The sequence below is a fragment of the Sus scrofa genome, chromosome 9, assembly GCF_000003025.6.
Source record: "Sus scrofa isolate TJ Tabasco breed Duroc chromosome 9, Sscrofa11.1, whole genome shotgun sequence".
NCBI classification, from domain to species: Eukaryota; Metazoa; Chordata; class Mammalia; order Artiodactyla; family Suidae; genus Sus; species Sus scrofa.
In genome coordinates this window covers 13060158-13084706 of record NC_010451.4, presented here as the reverse complement: position 1 = coordinate 13084706, position 24549 = coordinate 13060158, and the positions used below count along the sequence as shown (strand labels likewise).

Below are 24549 nucleotides of genomic sequence, written 5' to 3'. Positions count from 1 at the left end.
AACGTACTATCATTTATTTAGCCAGCTCTCTGTCATAGGGCATCTGGGTTGGTTTCAGTTTATCACCATTATTAAAAATGGCTGTGATACACTCCTCAGTAGACAGTGGTGTACATGCAGAAATTTCTGGAAGAGAAATTGCTTCTTCAAAGGTACACATTGTTTAAATAAGCCCCCACGTGGACCAAATGTCAAGGATGTTTAGGAGGCTAAGGAACCTAAAGTGAGGAGCCCTTAGGGGTGGGGTAGATAAATCAGCTGGAGGCAGCATCTGTCAGCCCATGTGCATTGTGGCTGGACCTCCGGGGGAACACAGCTGGCAAAGGGCTTCCCTTCGTGCCAGCACCTGCCAGGGTGAGATACCCAACATCCCAGCCTCCGTGTCCCCCGAGTCAAGAAACAAAACATCCTCCCCTCAGGCCTGCCAGCTGCAATCCCCCGCAAGCCCACCTGAATGAAGGCTCCCTGTGACCCCTGCTAGCCTCCCAGCCTGGCTCCGAGGAGGCTCAGACGTGGGGCCCAGGACCTCCGACCCCCTCCTTCCCACAGCCAGCCTCCTTAATCCTTCCAGGTGGGCCTGTCCTCTGGGTGCTGGAAACTATTATCTAGAGGCAGGTTTCACCAACATTGGTGTGCACGTGAGCCACCCAGACTTTGCTGAAATGCAGATTCGGATTCAGCAGGTCTGGGGTGAGGCCAGACCCATCCTGCGCTTCTTTTTATTTTTTTATTTTTTGTCTTTTTGCCTTTTCTTGAGCCGCTCCCGTGGCATATGGAGGTTCCCAGGCGGGGAGTCTAATCGGAGCTATAGCCGCCGGCCTACGCCAGAGCCACAGCAACACAGGATCCCAGCCGCGTCTGCAACCTACACCACAGCTCACAGCAACACTGGATCCTTAACCCACTGAGCAAGGCCAGGGATCAGACCCGCAACCTCATGGTTCCTATCGGATTGGTTAACCACTGAGCCACGACAGGAACTCATCCATCCTGCACTTCTGACCAGTCCTCAGGCGCTGCCCACACTGCTCTGCAGTGACCCCACTTGAAGGAGAAAAGTCCGGTTGTGATTCCCACCCCCACGGTAGAATCACCCAGGAAGCCTTCCTGCCTTCGCCCCAGCCCCACCCCCAAGGATCTGACTTAACTGCTCCGAGGTGGGATGTGAGCACTAATACTTCCTAAAATCATCACAGGTAACTCAAATAGGTTTCCAGATTCGAGGGGCCCGGGTCTGGAGCTCTGTCAGACAGGGGCCAGGGTTACTTTGTCTTTGCATCCCCAGCACCCAGCCATGTGTTAATCCGTGAACTCAAAAGAATTGAAGCCTCATCCTTCATGTATATATCAACAATCCACAAAGCGTCTTCCCTAAGCCTCTGAACGACTCCACTTTAGCCTCCAGACTCCACCTGCCCTCCCCTCCCACCTCCACAGCATTAGCTGCCATTATTGCAGCTCTTCGGGTGGCTCCGACTCCCTGCACTCTTGCCATTCCTATTTTATGGATGCGAATGTCGAGGCTCAGGGCGGCAAAATAAGTTGCCCAAGGTCACAAGTGGGGGGACCAGGATCTGAACCCAGGCTTTTTCGGCTTGCCGATTTGTTTGCGGTCCCCTTCTGCGTGCTTCATCAGTCTGACATAGACCCTCAGGTGTCTCAGTGGCAGCTCTCGCCGGGTTGCTGTATGATCGGGGGCTGATACCCATGGTTGATGACAGGCGGCTGTGAGGACCCGGCAGGGCTGCACGTGCAGGCACTTGGGACACAGAGACGGGCCATACGGGGTGTGGGAGGGGCAGGGGTGGGCGCCTTGCCAGGCGTTTGAGTGTCCGTGTCTCCGTTGCCAGGTCCGCCTGGAGTGGCCCACAGACTTAGCCGTCAACCCAATGGACAACTCCCTCTACGTCCTGGACAACAACGTGGTCCTGCAGATCTCTGAAAACCACCAGGTGCGCATTGTGGCCGGGAGGCCCATGCACTGCCAGGTCCCGGGCATCGACCACTTCCTGCTGAGCAAGGTGGCCATCCACGCCACCCTGGAGTCGGCCACCGCCTTGGCCGTCTCTCACAACGGGGTCCTGTACATTGCGGAGACCGACGAGAAGAAGATCAACCGCATCAGGCAGGTCACCACCAGCGGAGAGATCTCGCTGGTGGCCGGGGCCCCCAGCGGCTGCGACTGTAAAAATGATGCCAACTGCGATTGTTTCTCTGGAGACGATGGCTATGCCAAGGATGCAAAGCTGAATACCCCCTCGTCCTTGGCCGTGTGTGCCGATGGGGAGCTCTACGTGGCCGACCTTGGGAATATCCGAATTCGGTTTATCAGGAAGAACAAGCCTTTCCTCAACACCCAGAACATGTACGAGCTGTCCTCGCCCATCGACCAGGAGCTCTACCTGTTTGACACCAGTGGCAGGCATCTCTACACCCAGAGCCTGCCCACAGGAGATTACCTGTACAACTTCACCTACACCGGTGACGGCGACGTCACGCTCATCACGGACAACAACGGCAACATGGTGAACGTCCGCAGAGACTCGACGGGGATGCCCCTCTGGCTGGTGGTCCCAGACGGCCAGGTCTACTGGGTGACCATGGGCACCAACAGCGCCCTCAAGAGTGTGACCACCCAAGGACATGAGCTGGCCATGATGACGTACCACGGCAACTCTGGCCTTCTGGCCACCAAAAGCAACGAAAATGGATGGACAACATTTTATGAGTAAGTATCAAGATCAGGCCACTGGATGGCTTTGTTTCCTGGGTGCGTTGTCGGATTAGAAGGGAACGGATGACCCACGGGTGTTAATGTGCGGGTGCAGTTTATTTTCATTTCTTCGGGATGCACGCCATCGCCAAGTATGTGTTCTGCATGTTAATCACCCAGACGATTGCTCCTAGGAAGGAACGTGGGATAGAGGAAAAGGCGTGAGCTTGGGAGTCAGAAGAGAGGGGCTTGATTCTCACCTCTGTCACGGACTTAATCGCTCTAGATAGACCTCAGTTTCCACCACTGTGAACCGGAAGCGAGAGAGTCCTGCCCCACATACCGCAGGCAAGTGGTGTGGATGAAAAGAACCTGGGAAAGCGTTAGCATCTTTATATGATCACCGTGCAGAACTGTGGCGGTGGGGGAAGGAACAGGTCCATGTGGAGGAATTGTCCACATAAGCAAAGCCCACATCTTCGAGGTGCAAAAAAGTTTCTTTCACGTTTCGCATTTGGGGTGGAATTTATGCAGCGCATTACATGGCTCCCTTCCCAGACACATTTTATAGGTATAATGAAATCTTTCTTTTATGAGTCAGGGCCATTAATAAGAAACAACAGCAATGCATTTGATGCTGCACCATGAAGATAGCTTCCGGGAAGTGAAGCTACAGAACCCTTCATCTCTGCCCCAAGTGATTCTTTCATGAGCTTCTGTGCCTAATCAGTAGTTTTACCACCTCCTCCCTCCGTGTGACGACAGCATGTCACTGTGTCAGTCGTGGTGGCCGACTCGAGTACCTCAGTTCTCTTCAGAGTGGGGCTGCTAAAGTGGTGTGGTCAGAGTACCAGCCATTCAGCTTTTATAATCCTCACCAAAATTAAATATACATACATGTGTGTATATGTATGTGTTGTTCCATGTATAACATGTGTATATATACACATATACATGCATATGTTTTATGTATATGTGTGCTGTGTGCATATGTTCCTTATATAAACATATGTTTTAATGAATGGACCTTTTTTTTTTTTTGCCCTTTTTTTTTTTTTTAGGGACACACTCGTGGCATATGGAAGTTTCCAGGCTAGGGGTTGAGTCGGAGCTACCGCTGCGGGCCTACGCCACAGCCATAGCAACGCGGGATCCGAGCCACGTCTGCAACCTACACCACAGGCAATGCCGGATCCTTAACCCACTGAGCAAGGCCAGGGATGGAACCTACATCCTCATGGATCCTAGTCAGGTTCATTAACCCCTGAGCCATGAAGGGAACTTCCATGGATGGACATCTTAACATCTCTTTCTCTCCGTAGATTTTTTTCCCGCTTCTTTTTGCGGCCTTAGCCGTGTTCCCCACCACTGAGGCTGTCCAGTATGTGACATTAGACAAGTTCATGGGGACGGGGAGTAGCCTCGTTGTGCATCAGTGACGGGCTGGGAACGGCATTATTGCATTCCGTCCTCACAGTAGCTCCCGGAGGAAGGTGGGGGACCATATCTGTTTTCCGGAAACAGAAACGGGCTCAGAGAGGCTCATTTGTCCCCCGTTCCGCAGTGAGGACAGGGCAGGACGGAGTTCGTCACCGAAGTCTCTCTGAGGCTGGAGCTCCTGCTCTTGCAGCTCTGCCCTGCTGCCCCTTGCTGAGTTTGTTGATCCCACATGAACCCGAGTCCGTGAACCATAAGTTCTTCTCAAGCTTGATCAAGCATCAGTTCCTCACAGTCCTGGAGTCCAAAGCCAACAGAGCTGCAGTTTGCACCAAAAGAAAAAAAAAAAAAAAAAGTCACAGCAGTCTGTACAAAGTTCACTGGCTAAACCCCTTTTCTCCAAACAAAGGCCTCATGACTTACAAAGACAAAGATCCAGGAAAACAGCCATTATCTTGATTAACTCATTGAAATGGAAATACGTTAAATAATTCACTTTCCCCCCTTTTGCCCAATGGAACTCTTTTTATACATTATTTAGCCAATACAGGGGTTTCTTTGTCAGAGCAAATCAGGGACTCAATTAGTTCCCAAGGTCGTGCCCTCAAATCCCAAACTGGAGGCTTACACGTCGGTGTGGCCATTAGTCTCAGCCAGCCCTGAAACTGAAAACTATTTCCTACACCTCTTCCCCCTTCCCTGTCTCCCCTTAATGAAAGATACAGCTGCATTTGATGTTTGATGAAGAAGGAAAAGTTAAATACCGTCTCTTTTTATAAAGTAGCATTTAGAAATCCAAAGTATCCGCTTAATACCAGTACTCGGGAGTGGCAAAGCCCTAAGAGAAAAAAAGAAACTCACCTTTTCTGAGATCCTACTGTGCGCCAGGCTCCTTTCCCTTTTAACCTTCCCAGCAACCTCAGTTGGTAGGAATTATCCATCCCAGTTTTTACAGATGATCAAAGCGAGGCACAGGGAGATTAGGTGACTCGTCTAAGATCACACAGTGAGTACACAGCAGAGGCAGAACACAAGTCCATGTTCTTTCAGCTACACTTGCTGCAAGAAGGGGGACCCTTTGCAGGGCCCGATCACGGACTCTTGTCTGTCACTCAGAAATGGATGATCTGAGGAGACACGCCTGCTGACAGAGCAGAAGACTGGGTGGGGAGGGGGCGCCCGGGTGGAGAGCAGCAGGATCGGGGAGCCCAGGAGAACGGCTCTGCCCGGTGGCTCACGGCCTCAGGTTTCATAGGAATGGGGTTAGTTTCTCGATTGTCTCTGGCCAGTCATCTTGCTCGGCCCACGTCAGTCGGACTCAGGGTCCTTCCCGTGGCGCGCACCCCTCTCAGCCAAGACGGATTCCAGCGCGAAGGATTCTGGGAGGTTGGTGGTCTCCTCCCTCCTCTGGGCCCCTCCCAAATTCTCCCTGTTAATTGGGGGGCACCACCACGCTCCTTAGCAGGGCCTCCTGTTGTGAGGCACCTTGCGGAGCAGTTATTTTTACGCCTGCGGAAGGTGAGCAGTTTCAGTCAGTGGTTCCCCCACACACGGACTGGGTTCACTTAAATACTCTGTAAGGTAAGTGTATGCTGGGGATTAAAATAGTACCTTTTTCTTAGGGATAGAGTCTGAGATTGAAAACTTCAGAGAGATAAAATGTAGAAAACGCAATGCATAAATACTCCAGCAAGAGCTGTTGTTATTATTATTTCAGGCAATATTCAAGGCAGTGCAAGTAATTGCAGAGATGGTGTTTGGGTGTGAAAAGGACTGCCTGGGAGCAGCTGTGAGTAAACTAATCAAGGAGCACAAACGTTCTCTTTGAAGCAGGCAGGCATTAGAGGGTGACCAGGAGAGCCGAGTGAGTGTCAAGTCTCAGGGACCAACGTGTGACCTGGAAAAGGGCTTGGAGTATCCAAAATGGTCTTGAAAAAAAGCATGTAGAAAGGGTCAAAGAAAAATGGTTCAGCTCAGACTGTGCACAAAGCCAGGGTATCAGATACCTGTTTTTACTGGAGGTTTGCCATTTGAGTCAGAGGCAGGCTGGCTTCCAGACCAAGCCTCAGCCAAACAGAAATTACGCCTCATCTACCCCCATTTCAGGGCCATTTTGAGGATCAAAAAACTAAATAAATACTCAAAGTGCAAATACCTTGGAAATTATAATGTTCCCAAGAAATAAGTGTGTGGGAGTTCCCCTTGTGGCTCAGTGGTAACGAACCTGAATAGTAATAACCATGAGAATGCAGGTTCCATCCCTGGCCTCGCTCAGTGGGTTAAGGATCCACTGTTGTCGTGAGCTGTGGTGTAGGTCAAAGATGCAGCTCAGATCCCGTGTTGCTGTGGCTGTGGTAGAGGCTGGCAGCTGTGGCTCCGATTCAACCCCTAACCTGGAAACTTCCATACGCTGCAGATGCAGCCCTAAAAAGCAAAAAAAAAAAAAAAAAAAAAAAAAGAGGTATGACATTATTATCGTTATGGTGTGTATCAACACAGATTTGGACAGATTCTGCCAATGCACATTGCTCCAGGGAAGTTTCTACTTTTAGCCCCATGAGGCAGCGTAATAGGTTCTAAAACTAAATGTTGTAGTATTTAAAAAAAAAAAAAAAATCATCCCAGACTTGCCTGTGACATGGGCTATCACTGAAACAACTTTTAAGTTGGCTTTATCGACCGTCTCAAAGATTAAATAATACATCTAACATAAACTTCACACTTTGGAGCAACTTGACTTAGAGTTCACAGGTCTGGGGGAAGCAAGGTTACTTTTCTCCCCTCAGCCCACGGGTCTGCTGGTAGGAAACCTCATCTCCAGTGTGTGGCATCATTCATTTCAGACTTGGGCTCCCAAGCAGATGGCATTTGGTGGCTAAGAAAATGGCTCAATAAGCATGAGGCAGTTTCCAAAATTGGCTTGCTGGGTGGGCATGAGCAGCCAGTGTCAGTGAGCTCCATGGGGAAAGCAGCTCTGGCTCCCCTGGGGTGCCCTGTGACAGCTCCTGTCATTCCCTATGCTCGAGCTAACTCCTCTGAGACCCTAATTTATCTCTGCACAAGCTTGGGGTGTGCCACTCAGTAGGTGCTCAGTACATATTTTATGAATGAAATGTAAATTCAGGAGGAAGGGAGATAAAGAAAGGAAGAACAAAATACGCTGTAGTGAGAAAAATACTAGCTTTTTATCGCAGCTCCAGCGTTGTCAGTGCTCCCAGCGGGGAACAGAATTCAATTCGAATGGTTCCAGGGAAGAGACTTGGCTTCCAGTTTTTGCCTGAGGATGTCAGAGCTAGAAGGAGCATGGTTCCCAACAGTACAACGAAAATACACCAGATAAGTGGCAAATTCATGAGCTTTCCTTCATCTCCTCCTCTGAGGTCACAGGGCAACCAAGTGGCCAAAACCAAGGACAGCCAGAGTGTCACGTCACAGGCAGGACGTGAGCAGGAGCTCGCCTGGGGTGGATGCACATTCACTGGGAGGAAGCGTTCAGCCTGCCATGTGTATAAAGGCGAAGTGGGGAGTGCTCTGGTGGAACAGCGGTTAGGACTTGGCGCTTTCACCCTTGGCCTGGGTTCAATTCCTAGTCTGGGAACTGAGATCCCACATCAAGCCACTGCATGCTGTGGCCGTCAATAGGTAAATGAATAAGTACAAATGAAGTGTGTACTGACAAGAGAGTGTGAAGGGCTTGGAGGCTGCGGAAATTGGGTGGGTCTACACCCTCCAGAACTTTTTCCACAACCCCCACCAGATACGCACAGAAAAGAGTAGGGAAAGATCTAAGACAGTGTCCCCAGTGGTTGACGCTGAGGGAGGGGCGCAAATTTCTGCCTGCTCCACCCGCACCCTTCTCACCCGATCTCCCAGATGGAACAAAAGCTTTAATCTGTGCAGAGAAGGACAATGAAACACTCTACTCAAGCACTGGCAAAACCCATTGCAGCTGAGTAAAGGAAGAAAAACATTATTAAACTCCTGGTGGAAGAGAAGCAGGAATGTGTAATGGGGCCCAGAAGAACAGCCTGAACACTGAACACTCCTGAAACTCAGGGCCTTGTGCCTGTAAGACTGAAGCTTAATCAGAACAGTTGAGAACTCCCTCAAGCTCAGCCCCCACCTGAACCTAAAATGCTAAACATAACAATGAAAAGGAGAATACTGCTGAGAAGGAGAAAATAAAGGGACACAGCCGGGAAAGAAACCCTTTGTAAGACCCAGCATGAAGAAGGGACCTGAAGCTGAGAGTAGAGTAGACACATTTAAAAAAAAAAAACCTCTGACAAATCGGTTTCACACCCTAAACACAGGGTATTGCTGGAGGAATTTAAAGCCTATGACTCGCTAAGGTTAACCACAGAAATAATACATTTCAAAGCCAGCCCAAATCCTAACTAAAGTAACTTAAACTCCCTCTCTAAAGTCCAAGCAGAAAAAACTTATACCCCAAACCTACCGTCACAATCTCAACTGTGCCACACAAAGTGTCACACTTTCAACTGAACATACACAAAGACCCGAAAAAGCGACACACTCCCTAGAGACAAAGGCATCATCACAACCACACTCCACAGATGTTGAAACTCTTGCAGAAATTTAAAATAACTAAAATTATTAAAAGCTCTAACAGAAAAGGTGAACCTCATGCGAAGTCAGATGGATAATTTCAGCAGAGAAAGGGAAACTACAAGAGAGAATCGAATGGAAATGCTGGAAATGAAAAACATAGTTGCAGAAGTGAAGACTGCCTTTGACGGGTTTATCAGTAAACTTGACGCAGCTGGGGAGAGGATATAGGTCAGTAGAAATGATCCCAGCAGAAACACAGAGGGAAAAGCAGGACAAAATGTGGCCTCCGAGAACGGGGGCATGTCAACTGGTTGAATGCACGTGTAATGGGAATTCCAGAAGAAGAGAGAAAGAACAAGGTAGAAGAAACATTTGGAGAGGAGTCACCACCATGGCTCAGTGGTAATGAACCTAACATCCATGAGGACCTGGCTTGGATCACTGGCCTCGCTCAGCAGGTTAAGGATCTTACATTGCTGTGAGCTGTGGTGTAGGTCACAGATGTGGCTCAGATCCTGCATTGCTCTGGCTGTGGTGTGGGCCAGCAGCTGCAGCTCCGATGAGACCCCTAGCCTGGGAACTTCCACATGCTGTGGATATGGCCCTAAAAAGACGAAAAAGAAAAAGAAAAAAGAAACATTTGGGGAAATAATGGCTGAGAATTATCTGTATGTAATGATAGATACCAAACTACAGACCCCAAATCTCAGAAAACATCAACCAGAGTAAATGCACACACATGTGCATGCACACACATGTGTCCACGCAAATCCTCTTCAAACTGCTGAATACAAAAGAGAAAATCTTGAGAGAAGCCCCCCAAAAGGCCTTTTTACAGGGGACAAAGATAAGAATCACAGGAGACTTCCTCTCAGAAACTATACAATCTAGAAAACAAAAGAAAGAAAGAAAAAAAAATCTGTCAACCCAAAATTCTATATCTAGCAAAAAGAGCTTTCAAATGAAGAGAGGTTATAGAGGTACAGGCAGGGAGAAGGGAACCAAGAAAAATGGCAAGGCACCTCGGTACTAAAAGCAGTGAACAGCCATTACCCAACCTCAGGCTGAAGGGAAGGAATAGGACATTGTTATTAAAGCCAGTGGGAGCTGTAACCATGAAGGAGAAGCCATCTGGTAAAAGCTATAATTGTGGGTAGATGCACCTACGATTAGAAATATGACACTGGGAGTTCCCGTCGTGGCGCAGTGGTTAACAAATCCGACTAGGAACCATGAGGTTGCGGGTTCGATCCCTGCCCTTGCTCAGTGGGTTAACAATCCGGCGTTGCTGTGAGCTGTGGTGTAGGTTGCAGACGCGGCTTGGATCCCGTGTTGCTATGGCTCTGGCGTAGGCTGGTGGCTACAGCTCCAATTCGACCCCTAGCCTGGAAACCTCCATGTGCCGCGGGAGGGGCCCAAGAAATGGCAAAAAGACAAAAAAAAAAAAAAAAAAAAAAAAAAGAAAGAAAAGAAGAAAGAAATATGACACTGAAGGAGACAGGGAGCAAAGGAAAACCTCCTTTTGACCTCTGGTCTCTTGCCTTGCCTACCATTGGCTGAACCCAACCAAAGCAAGCCAGCAAGGGACACCCCAGGGATGCAGTCTGTCGGGTCAGCCCCTCTGAATACAGGGAAGGGCAGAGAATGGATCTGAGGAGGAAACAGAGGATAAACATCCAGACATTGCCTGACCCCAGGACATGGCACAGCTAAGTGGCAGAGCCAGGATTCAATCCAAAGGTACCTGAACCCTAACTACCTTCTACCAGATGCATGACCCCTAGTCCAACACCAGTGAGAGCTAAGACCTACTGGGCAGGATGGGCCAGATTTTAGAAATCCTGAAGGTGAGAGTTCCCAGTGTGGTTCAGCAGGTTAAGAACCTGACCAGCATCCATGAAGATGGGGGTTCAATCCCTGCCTTCATTCAGTGGGTTAAGGATCCGGTGTTGCCACAAGTTGTAACAGAGGTCACAGATGCAGCTCAGATCTGGCGTTGCTGTTGCTGTGGCGTAGGCCGGCAGCTGTAGCTCTGATGTGACCCTTAGCCTGGGAACTTCCATATGCTGCAGGAGTGGCCCTAAAAAGAAAAAGAAAAACCCTGAAGGCTACAATTCATTGTTGAAACTTAATTCTTAAAATGGGAAATGGGCAGCAAGGAAAGTTTGTATTGCAGAAGCCAAAAAGTAGCCTGGCTCTGCTTCAGTTTTGGGGTAGCTAATGGTGGGGTGATGCCATCTATTGCAGGGACTGGCGGCCAAGGGAACCATTGCTGTGCATGGGCTGTGAGCTCTGATCATTCACGGAGGATACAGTGGCCATTTCCTCTCGCCGATGATGATGTGGTTTAAAACAATCACAGATGAAAGTCATAAAAATCAAATCTTTATTTTCCAACCCACAGTCCCTGATGAGCAAAAGTTTAGTATCTGAGAGGCCATGTGGCATTTTCCTCACCAGCCGCACATAGTAAAATGGCTCAAGATGTGAAGTATTGAGTGTGAAGAAGAAAGCCTTGCAGTGTGTGTGAAGATACCCTTTAGTGGTCCTCTTCTGAGAGCCAAGTTCACAGCCACTCTATGAATCTTTTATGTGTGTTCTTTCCCCGTGCTCCAGAGATGCTTTGGGGAAACGGAGTGAAGAAAAGCCAGTGGAAGGAAATAATGAGAAGCCAGTCACCTGGCCGTCTCCGTCCCCACCCCGCCAACCCCGGCTGGGGGCTTGGAGCGCTGCAAAGTCAGTCGTAGTGGCAGCAAAGCAAAGCCTCTTGCGGAGAAAACCGTCAGTCTTCTTGATCTCCTTGAGATTTCCAAACACAATCTTTTCTTTAACATAGCTGAGCACAAAGCTTTCGATGTGAAGCGGCATCTTTACGGGAAGCTTGATGAAAGAACACAGGCTTTGGAGTTCCCCCTGTGGCACAGTGGGATCGGCAGCATCTCTGGCTGTGTTTGGATGCGGGCTCGATCCCTGGCCCAGCACAGCAGGTTAAGGATCCCAGGTTGCCACTGCTTCGGCATAGGTCGCACCTGTGGCTCGGATGTGATTCCTGGCCCAGGAACGTCCATGTGCTGCAGGGCAGCCAAAAAAGAAAGAAGGAACGCAGACTTTAAGGTCAGACAGACCTGACAGAATCTTTACTCCTCTGCGAGCTCTTAGGCGAGTTGTTTATCCTTTCTGAGCCTCAGCTTCACCACCTGTGAAATGGGTATAATAACGGCTTCCTTGTGGGATGGTTATGAGCACAGTGCTTGGGACCTAAAATGTGCTGTATGAATATGAGTGAACTTCCTCTTCCTCCGACAGAGAGTAGGGAGGTAATGGGGTGGAATTCTGTTCTTCTCAGACCAGGTATTGAAAAACAGTAATAATAGCTACAATGGACTATTTATTCAGCCATTCATTCATCCAGCCAGGAAATTTGTATTGAGAGTTTTGTATATGCTGGGTCCTCTGTTGGGCACTGGGAACACAAACCAGGCCCCTGCCTTCATGGAGCTTCTATTCTAGGGGGAAAAGACAGACCGCAAACAAGTAAACGGATAAACAAGACGGTAAGGGGAGCGAAGACAGTAGCATAAGGTAATGCGGTAGAGGTGGGAGGACCCATCAGAAAGGGGGGCCTGGGAAGGCCTTGCTGAAATAATAACAACTGAACTAAAGCAGGAATAGTGAAAGGAACTAGCCCTACCAAGATTGGAGGGCAGAGCCTTCCCAGCAAGGGACGGTAGGTGGGAGCTCCCCATGTGTTTGGAATGCAGGACGTACAAAGGAACAGGGTTCAAGGTGAAACTAGAGCAGAAGCAGGAAGGAACAGGTCATTCAACCAATATGCATTCACATTATTGAGCATCTGCTGTATGCCAGGCGCTCTTCTAAGTTCTGGGGATACATCAGTGAGCAAACCAAGTCCCTTCCTAAGGGAGCTGACATTCTAGTGAGGGCAGTCTTACGGGGTCCTGCAGGCCCTGGGAGGAACTTGCATTTCTTTTTCTTTTTCTTTTTTTAAGGACTGCACCCGCAGCATGTGGAAGTTCCCAGGCTAGGGGTTAAATCAGAGCTGCAGCCGCCAACCTACACCACAGCCACAACAACGCCAGATCGGAGCTGAGTCTGTGACCTACCCCACAACTCACGGCAATGCCAGATCCTTAACCCAGTGAGTGAGGCCAGGGATTGAACCCACATCCTCATGGATACTAGCTGGGTTTGTTACTGCGGAGCCACAGTGGGAACGCCGCATTTCATTTTTTAAATTGTTACCTTGTCTGATCCTCACAATATCTCATGGAGACAGGTATGATTATCCTGGTTTTATAGAGGAGAAAACAGAGGCGCCCAAAGGTTGTTATATTACCTGCCTGAAATAATACAATATGTAGCAGAGGTTGGACGGTTAGCAGGAAAACAGATCTGAGTGCCCACCCTCTTGGGTGTAGAGCCTGGATTCAAAGGCTCCAAGGACCTTCCCAACCAACAGGTACCTTCTTTTCCTCTTGGATGGAAAGGAAGAAAATAGGCCAGTCATGTACGTCATGCTGCAAATAAACGTATCTAAGCTATTGCCTAGAAGTGGTCCATCACGGGGCCAGGGTTTGAGGCAGCCGCTTGGCATCTGGGCAAGAGACCTGGCCCCCAACACTCTGATGGGTAACACAAGCCTCCTTTCTCTTAGCAAGTCTGTAGCAGGAAGAGAAAAGATCTCGCCGAGGGGGCCACAGGGCCAAAGGCAAAAATCAAGGTCCGGAGGGTGGGCCGCTCCAACTCCTTCCCCGCAGAGCAGAGGCAGAAGCGGCAGTGTTCCGATGGGATAATCACGGGTATTGATCCGGCGGCAGAGCCACCCATCCGGTGGCATTTCTTAAGCTCTAGAAGGCTCTGAGATGAATGAATAAGAGACAAGGAAATTCTATAAATTGGCTGTTCAGTTTGATGTTCATTTAATTAAGACGTTCAGCCCCTCTAATGGAAAATGTGAGGAGTGGAAATTACTGTTTTTTAGCCATCTCAGATAAAATAAAACCAGATCTTGAAGACATGGGGCCTTTTCATTGTTTTGTCTTCAGGCTCAATTTAATTATGTATCACAGGCCACCTTCAATAATAATTACAATTGTCTGCCTTTATGCAAAGCCTCTTTCTATCTCAGAGACTAAAACGCTGGGGAGATGCTTACGGAGATTGCTGGAGCACTGTTCATGGAGAGCGGTCGTTTCTGTCTGTGCATTCAGCACGTGTTTCTCATGGACCTACTGTGTGTCAAACTTCTGTTGGGTCCTCTTGGGGGGGGTGCATCATGTGAGTGAATCATATCTCTGCCGCCAGCGTAGGAAAGAGGCCGCCCATGAGCAATCACACATTCATTTATTTGTTCAGCCCACATTGGCTGCCCACCTCCTCTCTGCCAGTCCCTGGGCTGGGGAAGCTGAGATGAACCGAGGGCCAGTCCTCTAGGGTCCTGTTGCCAGCAAGTGGTGGGATCCAGATTCCCAGCCTGGCCAGCTTACTCCACAGCCCTGTCCCAACTCAAGCCCTCCGAGGCCAAAGCAGGAGGCCTGTTGTATGTCAGCTGTTATAATGCAGGGGACACATTGTGTGACAGAGCCATGCCAGAGTATCATGGGGAGGAGACAGGACAGGCATGCGGGGGAGGGCTTTCTCAAGTGGCAGCTGACCTCTAATTAATCACTGTCTGTCCAGTCTTACCTGTTTCCAGACTCCAAAACTCTTCTTTAAGTATTTCCTTCTAGGTGTAATAAACTCTTTCTTGTCTAGTCAGGTCAGGAAATGAGAGTGATCAGAGCATGTACGGGGGAGTTCCTGTTGTGGCCCAGAGGGTTAACACCCCGACTAGCATCCATGAGGATTTGGGTTTGATCCCTAACTTTGCTCAGTGGGTTAAGGATCCAGCATTGCCACAAACTGGAGCATAGGTCACAGATGCTGCTCAGATCCCACTTTGCCATAGCTGTGGCACAGGCCAACAGCTGCAGTTCTGATTCATCCCCTCGCCTGAGAACTTCCCTATGCCGCAGGTGAAGCCCTAAAAAGAGAGGTGAAAGGAAAAACACAGAATGTATAGATGGTGTCGAAGAAGCAAACGGGAGCAGCACGTCCATTCACTGAAATTGTTGGGCTGAAATGGATCTTCCTATCAATTTCCAAGATGACTTGAGATCTGACAGCACTCGGCTTTCTCAAAGACCACAGATATAGTTTAGATGACCAAAGCAGAGCCAGTTTGAGGGGTGAATAGTCTTTTTTTTTTTTTTTTTTTTTTTTTGTCTTTTTGCCATTTCTTGGGCCACTCCTGCGGCATATGGAGGTTCCCATGCTAGGGGTCGAATTGGAGCTATAGCCACCAGCCTACGCCAGAGCCACAGCAACGCGGGATCCGAGCTGCATCTGCAACCTACACCACAGCTCACGGCAACCCACTGAGCAAGGGCAGGGACCGAACCTGCAACCTCATGGTTCCTAGTCGGATTCGTTAACCACTGAGCCATGACGGGAGCTCCAAGGAAGGCGAGTCTTGATTTTTGTCTCAGAAATGTAGGGTGTCCTTGTGATATTTTACTAAAAAGGCCTAGAGGTTGATATTGGGAAATATCCTATAAGTGAGATTTCTACAAAAGCCAGTCTTTTTTTTTTTTTCATTTTTTAAACTTTGATTGAAATGTGGTTGGTTTATAAACTTGCGATAATTTCTGCTGCGCCACAAAGGGATTCAGTTATACATATACACACATCCATTCTCTTTCAGATTCTTTGCCTGTGTAGATTATCACAGAATATTAGGTAGCGTTGCTTGTGCTGTACAGTAGTTCCCCATTGACCACTCATTCCATATACCACAGGGTGCATATGCCAGTCCCAAACCTCCAGACCATCCCTCCCCCGCTACTTGTCCCCTTTGGTAACCATGAATTTGTTTTCAAAGACTGACTCCATTTCTCTTTTGCAAGTAAGTGCATTTGTATCCTTTTGTTAGATCCCACATATAAATGATATCATATGATTTTTGTCTTTCACTAACTTAGTATGATAATCTCTACGTCCATCTATGTTGCTGCAAACAGGCATTGTTTTATTCTTTTTTATGGCTGAGTAATATTCCATTGTATATATGTACCACATCTTTATCCATTCCTCTAAAACACCAGTAATTTAAAAAGTCCTCTTCCCTAAGGTGGCCATGCTCCTGAGGCATTACTTGGTCTGTCACAGCACTTGTCTGATTATTAAAATAATCCATGTAATTATAGGAAATATTGGGAATATGAAATACATATAAATAAGCAACTAAGATCACCTATAATTCTGTCTCCCAGAGAGGACCACTGTGAATGTTTTTGTGAAATTCCTTCCTGTCCAACTTGCCAGCAGCCATAAAGGATTAAAAAGAACCCCAGCCTCCCCCAGAGTTATCATGACAGAGCTGGGAGTCTCCAGGTGAGAGGGGCCTAAGCGTAGACGTTCCAGGTCTTTCCCCCAGACGCGCCCTCCTTCCTGCAGCAGTGTCTCCAAATTGCCCCCTCCCCAGGCTCTGAGGGGCGTCTACACCATCCACCCTCCAGTCCAGATCAAGCCCCACTGTCTCCCTCCATGAAGCCAGACTGACCTTTCTTTGCAAAGAACCTGACTCCGCACAAAGGGGGAAAAAAATGAGCAATCAGGAAACAGGTTTCCAAACCCCTTACCTGCCTCTCAGAGAAACCAAACGACTGCTACAGCCCCACAGCCCTGCCCCAGCAAGCCTGGGCGGAGGTACCTGGTAGAGACCCCTGCTCTGCTCGCCGTCTTGGAAGGGGCTCCCACTCCCCTTCCTCAGGCCTCGGCAACAGAGAGTCAACGTTCCCAAAGCCCCGTGGCCCTTCCCCCAGAGCCAGCCTTAGGGCGAGGACTGGGGTGATTGATTCAAAAACCATCACCAACACCTCCTCTGTGGCAGACTGTGCCCGGGACTGTTATCATCCCGTGTAAAGAGTGCCATGATCAGGACCAGCCACGGGGACAGGAGGAGTTGGCAGATGGCAGAATCCATGCAGCATCGAAATCTGACCTTGAGCAGAAATTGCTCGGCCAAGACCTGCCTTGGCTCATCTACCAAGTGGCGCCTGGAACCATAGAAGCTGCAGGACCCTGGGGTTCCATCAGCTCCCCAGACCCAGTTGAAGGAAGAAGAGCCAGGATGGAGCTGAACTTCAAGCCTCTCGTTTCACCGCGGTTAAATCCCTCAGAGCCCCAGAGAACAGCTTTACCCCAGTGTTAAGATCCAAGCAGGAAAAAAGTCTGGTGGCAGAGCCAGAGCACCTGAGGCATATGCAGCTGAACCCATGCCTCCAGCTTGAGCTTAACTCAGCAATAATGGCATCGGGGAAAAGAACTTTTTCCCCACTCATACACAAGTGCCAAAAGGCTATTTAAACCTACCTTGTTATATTTCACCCTTCCATGATTACAAATGATAACTAAAATGTGACTAGCCTACTCCCTGCCGTATCCCAACCAACCTGCGGCAGGTGGGCGAGCATACACAGTGGATGCTTGCAAAGAGACAGTGCAGAGGTATGATGGAAGACAGAGAAGCAGGTAGCGACTTGGAAGCAGATAGATCTGAGTCGGAGTTTGGACTCTCTCACGCTTTCTAGCTGTGTGACCTTGAGCAGGTGACTCCACTTTCGGAGCCTCCTCCAAAAAGGAGATAATATATACTTGTTAGACTGATTGCGAGGATTAAGTGAAAGAATTTTGGAAAGCAGCTAGCACCATACCTGAGCAAGGTGAACGCTGTAATGTAGGTGTTCGGTCATGGTAGGTGTTTCTTTTAGTGTCATCGGGAGAATAGGAAAGAGAATGAAGATTCAATTATGATGCCTCCAAAAGACCACACCAGAGCGAAGCTGAGAGTTCTGAGCACGGCGGACACATAGCTGCTCAGTGCCAGATGTGAAATCTAGACACGAAGAGGTTGCAAGGGCCCCTCTGTCGAACCTGCTTAGGTGGCCACAGAATCCCTTGAATCCAGTGTCCCCCTTTCTCAGGATCTCTAGCTTCCTAGGAAGCCCCCTCTCCATCACTCTGCAGGAGAAACCTGTATGGGATTTTGAGAGAGTGTTCAAGAATCCAGTTGGACTCCTTGCCTCCGGGTGGCCAGCTCTAGGACTCTGGGTCACATCTGTCTCATGCAGGCACCATCATCTCACTTTGATGGGCAGGTGAGTGTTAGTGAAAGCAGCAGGGCACCTCCACACTCCTCACGGTAGTCCTGGGCGGCGGGCAGGGCAGAGGTTGTCATCTCCACTTGACGGAATTACGAAAGGAAGACTCAGAGAGGTAAGTCCTTTGCCTACAGTTGAGTATCATCAGCAGGCAGCGTCGGATCCAAGGAGATGTGGGAGACTTGGCAATGCGTCTGACCAGCGAGAAAAGCACGATGTGCAAAACCGCGGCGTCAGGTAGAACAAGCGGGGTTCCAGCCATAGCACCATTATGTGTCTTTACTCAGAGCCACCCCCTTGGTTTTCAGGTACGACAGCTTTGGCCGCCTGACAAACGTGACCTTCCCTACTGGCCAGGTGAGCAGTTTCCGAAGTGATACAGACAGCTCGGTGCACGTCCAGGTAGAGACCTCCAGCAAGGATGACGTCACCATAACCACCAACCTGTCTGCTTCGGGTGCCTTCTACACGCTGCTGCAAGGTAAGCCAGGTGGGGGCGTGGGGGCTTGAGGACTTGGAGGCCGTGGGGTGGGGAGACCCCTTTGAAAGAGGATGACACACAACGCAAGCTGCTGCTGCAGCTGCCCAGGAACAGGAAAGCATGACAATGGGTTTTTCTCTGTCTTGCCACCTAATTTGCAAAACACACTGGGCTGAGCCCTGTAAATTCTCTCCCCCAAGCTTCGGAGTAATATCTCATTGTCTCATCCCATTATCAGCAGAACAAAGGGTAGAGAATCCATTAGCAGCTAATCCAGGTGACCTCACTATTCTGCCATGCTAGTGGCTCCCAGATTAAAGGCTGATTCTCACTCTGGTGCAGGCAGGAGGACAAAGGCCATGAATAATTACATCTAATTATGAAAGGGATTTGGGTGGTAAGAAGGCCTCTCTGAAGCTCAGGTGAGAGTGCTCTGCGCCTCTCCTGGGATTCTCTAGAGGCCTTTCTCTGTATCCGTCAAACAGTCTCTGATGTGCGTTGATCTTTTAGCTTCCGGTAAATCACAGAGACGCAACCTCACTATGGATTATCCGCCTCAGCTGTTCTCATGGGGTGTGGTGACCCGGCGTGGAGTTTGCAGCTTTGTTGGCCTCAGTAAGCAGAAGAAAGGAGCCATCACTAGGGAAAGACTTGCTGGATGTTTTCTCTCCAGCCTCCAGATGGCTTTCTCATACTCCCAAAAGCTTTGATGCAAAGTAGGAAAAAGAGCCTTGGGCTGGGAGTCAAAGTCCCCGGTTCCATGCCTGACTCTGCCACCCACCGTCGTGGCCCTGGAATTTCTTCTCTGGGAAAAGAAATCGGGCTGAAGCCATGCATGTAGGATGGTGCAGGGCCCTGCAGAGAGCAGCAGTTCTGGGGTGGACCTTCTGGGGCCCCTGTGCCTGGTTCTAGCCTTTAGGAACTGAGTGGGGTCTCACTCTTCTCTGAGCCTCAGTTTCTGGATCTGGGAAATGGGGCTGAATAACAATTCCCGCTTCCCAGGGTTCTCAGTTTCTTTAGACAACATACAGAGAGTGACCAGCATGAAGCCTTGCTCAGTAAGTACTTGTTGGATTCATTAAGTAATTAACAGGCATTTTTAATTCCCAAATGTAGTCCCATGCCTTTAACAAAGCTCAGAGAACACTAGCGGTTCCCAGTTAAAGAGAGAAATCAAGCCCCGGCATTTCTTCCCACTAAGCACCCTTTGCAGTGGGTTGGGACAGACCCTAGGCATTTATGCTCTGGCTGGGTTATTGCCAAGAAAAGGTACCAATTCCAAGCCAGCCAGGGTTCCTCTGCCCGACTAAGAACAGCACGGCGGCTGAAGACACCCAGACATTGTATCCTTCAGGCCTGTATTCTTCCCTCTGGTTCAGAATCATCTCCTCCATACATCTCAGCTGGCTTGCAGCATTTTTCTCAAAAGTCATTGCAGGCCTTTTTCTATATAAGCAACTTTTTAAATTCAAAAGCGCCACCTCGCCTCCGTTTTAAAATGAACCACCCATTTAAGAACAACTTTTCACATAGAGGAAGGGAGGCCCGCTGCTCAAAATCCATACGAGGACTGGAGGCACACCCCAATTTCAGAAACATTAAGGTGTGAAAAGGAAAAGCCCATCTCGGGATCCAGGAAACACGGTACCCGTTTGTCCTCTTTGGTGCTTCGGCCACGCTCTTTTTCCTCCCTCCGTACCAGGCTTAGATGCTCAGTTTTGCAACCGCCTCAGTAGCATCTTTGTAAAAAGCTCTTTCGGTATCATCTTATGTCTGAACTGCGGGAAGAAATAAGAAGCAGCTCCTAATGAGCGGCAGCCTCGGGAAGTCACAGCTCACATTAAACGGGGCTCGTCTGAGATGAGCCTCTGCAGATGCTGTTCCATCCACAGGCACCATTAATGGACATATGTGGATTCAGCAAGGAGCAGCTTTAAGAGAGAAATTGACATGGGCTCTTTCACCGTTCAAAGGAAGCAAAATACAGATTGTCAGTGAATAATGCATTGCATGGCAGATTTTAGAATTCTGTGTGTGTGAGAGAAAAAGGGAGAAAGATGGGGGGAGAGGAGGAAGTGGGAGAGAGAGAGAGAGAGGCTGATGTGCTGCCGTTCTAGCGGGGAGGATTCAGTGAGGGTACCCCCAAAACCGACATCCTATTGCTGGACATGGCCTAGTGTACATGTGGTTCAATCCAGCAAAGGCTGACTGAGCCCGGACGATAAGAATAGGGGTAGCTAGTGTTTTGAGCACATACTCAGCATGAAGTCTGTTTTTAGTGTTTTACATTCATCATCCTTTTCAATCCTCGCAATCACCTTCTGAGGTAGTTAATATCTCCATTTTCCAAATGAAGACCCTGAGGCATCAGGAGCTTAAGTGGCTCTTGTCCAAAGTCACACACCTAGGAGGAGATTTGGACCCAGACAAACAGACTCTACAACACCATCTCTTAAGCACTCACCTAAAGGCAAGGGGGAGCTACTGAAGGACCTTGAGCAGCACTGGAACAGTTGACGCTGCCAGATGTGGGAGATGGGGCGGGGGAGATGGAGGAGAGATGGCAGGAGAGGGACGCGACGGTGGTCGGCACAGTGCCGCACGTGTGCAGCAAGTAATAGCTGACCTCTGTGTCACACACACTAGGTGCTCAGTACTGTCCTCAGCCCTTCAGACTCATCATCTCCCTTAATCCTTGGAGGAAATGGTACCATCATCATCCCCATTGTACAGATAAACAGAGGCCTGGGAGTTCCCGTTGTGGCGCAGCAGGAATGAATCCAGCTACGGGTGCAGGTTCCATCCCTGGCCTCGCTCAGTAGGTTAAGGATCCAGCATCTCTGTGAGCTATGGTGTAGGTCACAGATGAGGCTTGGATCCCGAGTTGCTGGGGCTGTGATGAAGGCCGGCTGCTACAGCTCCTATTCGACCCCTAGCCCGGGAACTTCCATATGTTTCGTGTGCAGCCCTAAAAAGAAAAAAACAAAAAACAAAAAAAACAGAGGCCTGAGGGGTTAAGGAATTTGGACAAAGTCTGGTGGTCAGAGAGTGGCAGAGCTGGGACTGGAACCCAGGCAGCCTGGCCCCGAGTCCATACTCTGCATCTCTGGGCAGCAGTGCCTTTCACGGGAGGCACTGGGGTGTTTGCGAGGTCATTCGCTCAGAGCGGGGAGCCCTCCACTCCTCAGCAGCAAGATTACTCATGAGACCCATAAAGAGGCTGAGGGCTGGGGAGGCATTCATTCTGACCAGAGGACCAAGGGACGCTTCTGGGAAGAGATGACATTTAAGCGGAGCCTTGAGGGAAAACTTGGGCTAGCATTTATCAATCCGAAGCAACAGCCCAGGAAGGCAGGAGGCAGGTGACTGCGGCACAAACTCACACATTTGTGGAAAGAACACAACATGCATTTTGCAGCTGAAATTTACTTTTTCTCCAGAAGGTTCTTTTAGGTAAAGATCTTAATTTGAAGGTTTTAATCAGATTTAAAATTTCAAAACCATACCTGTTTTTAAGTCATTGTCATATATTCACACATGATATGCATTGTCATGTAAATGACAGTGATTTAAAACGTGTGTGTGTGTGTGTGTGTGTGTGTGTGTGTTTAGGGCATTCTGTCATTGATTTACATGTTGGAGTTCTTTTTTGCCTCGTTGTAAAGAGTGTTGTTACCTTAGTGGGAGAGCCTTAAAAATGTTCAACCCTTTGCCCTAATAATGCTACTTTCAGGAGTCTATTTTGTTAAATAACCCCAAATCAAGACATTGATTTATCTAAAAAGGTGTATTTTTTAATAAAGATGTAATTACATATTATAAAGTCCACCCTATTAAAGAGTATAATTCAATGGGTTTTAGAATATTTACAGAGTTGTGCAACCAGTACCACTAATTTCAGAAATTTTTTATCCCCCCCCAAAAGAAACCCCATACCCATTAGCAGTCACTCTGCACTAATATATCTTCTGTCTCTGCAAGCTGGCCTGTTCTGGACATTTAATATAAATGGACAGATTCCTACACGATGTGGCCTTTTGTGTCTGGCTTCTTTCACTTACCATAATGTTTAAAATATATTTATTCACAGCATTACTTAAAATTTTAAAAAACTGGAAACAATCCGAATATCTATTTGAGGGCTCATTCAGTAAATTTTAGTCTTTCCATACAATGAAATCGTAAGCAGTCATTAAGAAAAACACTTATGAACAATATTCAACAACATACTACCATGATCAGTGAAAACCTCTACAAGCACCCATTTTTAACTCTGCAAGTTCAAACTATCCTAAAATCTAGGAATGTACCGACATGTTTTCTGTGGTTTCGTCTGGGTATTGAGCTCATGGATCCCCACGTTCTTCCTCGTTTTCTTCCATGGCAATGTTTTGTTTCTATAGCCAGAGACATAAATACATTTAAAGACCATCACACGGCCTGTGCGGGGCACACACCCGCCTCCCTCCTCCGCCCTCCTGAGCAGCACTGTCCCCCGTCTGTCCCTCAGACCAGGTCCGGAACAGCTACTACATCGGGGCCGACGGCTCCCTGCGGCTGCTGCTGGCCAACGGCATGGAGGTGGCCCTGCAGACGGAGCCGCACCTGCTGGCCGGGACCGTCAACCCCACCGTGGGCAAGAGGAACGTCACGCTGCCCATCGACAACGGCCTCAACCTGGTGGAGTGGCGGCAGCGCAAGGAGCAGGCTCGGGGCCAGGTCACCGTCTTCGGGCGCCGGCTTCGGGTGAGCAAGGCCACGCAGGGGCTCTCAGCCTCAGGGGGCGCGGGGTCCTGCGTCATTGGGGGGCGGGGGGAGGAAGGAGGAGGAGAGAGAGGCTCTGTTCTTGAAACCGTCCCTGGGGACGAAGGTGAACCCTGGGCTCAGTTTCCACATCTGCAAAGGGGAAAGTAAGTTGGGCAATGACACATAGTAAGAGTCTCATGTAGCTTTTCTTTCTTTTATTTTATGATTTTGTTTTTTCCATTATTGTTGGTTTACAGTGTTCTGTCAATTTCTACTGTCCAGCAAAGTGACCCAGTCACATATATATATGTATACACACACACACACACACACACACACACACACACACACACACATATTCTTTTTTTCACATTATCCATCAACTATGCTGGTAGAACCATCTCGGCCTTTGATGTTAGACAGGCCTGGGTTGGATTTCCAGCTTCTGTTATTCCCTGAGTGAATTTGGGCAGGACGGCAATTTTTAAAGGCTGGATTTCATTATCCATAAAATGGAGCTAAGACCCATTTGCAAGTTGCTTCGAGGATGAGAAATAATATGTAAAGTGCCTCATACAGAGCCTGGCACGTGATAAATGGTCAGAAATACCTATTCTAGTTGTCACTGTTATTGTTCTTCTTATTACTATTATTGTTATCACTATTGATACCATGTACCAAGCTTCAGTTTAGCTCTTTGGAGCCAAAGCCACAGTCTCCTCCCAGGCAGAGTTCTCCTTCCTAAGTGAGCAGCACGCTGCTGCCACCACAGCTGCTACTGCCAGGGGCTTGGCATCCACTGTCCGGCGTCTCAGGGTGCTTTTTGGCCCTTTCTCTGCCTCACTCCAGCATCTCTGTAGTGTGGCCTCTGCCCCAGGACCCCACTGCCCAGCTTCTTCTCCTTCCAGCTGCAGTGGCAATGAGGGCAATGGGGTGAGAGTGAAAACAGGGACCAGCCCTGGCTTCCAGCACAGCCCCTCGCAGATCACACGCAGGTGCTCCGTCGGGACTCGGGAGCTGCAGGGCAGCAGAGAACTGAGTCAGATGCTGCCGGCTCCTCAGCCCCACAGAAGCATCCTCAGGCACCGTGGCTGTCTTGAGCCCCCTGCCCTTTCTCACAAAGAAAGTCCACGTAAACCCCTGTTCCACACATGGGGCAATCAGGGTCCAGAGAGAGAAGGGATTTTTCCAGACTCACGTAGCTGGACAGCAAGCATGACTAGAAGTAGCCACGCCGTCTCATAGTCCAGTTCTCACAACAGACACAGAAAGGGTAAGTGACTTATTCAAGGTCACACAACTAGAGCCCAGAACACAAGGCTTCCTGTGTTCCTTGCCTAACAGCCAGGAACTCAAGCAACTATCTCCTGTGCGAAGCA

The 24549-nt window shown here is 49.0% G+C and overlaps 1 protein-coding gene across 1 annotated transcript in view; it reads left to right on the top strand.

Moving 5' to 3' along the window:
- The window catches only part of TENM4 (teneurin transmembrane protein 4), a 786343-nt gene that overhangs the window by 742251 nt on the left and 19543 nt on the right, over nt 1-24549 (top strand). Inside the window, 3 exon segments of the mRNA XM_005667171.2 lie at nt 1851-2728; nt 18252-18424; nt 22935-23170. Coding sequence (XP_005667228.2) covers nt 1851-2728; nt 18252-18424; nt 22935-23170 — 1287 coding nt within the window.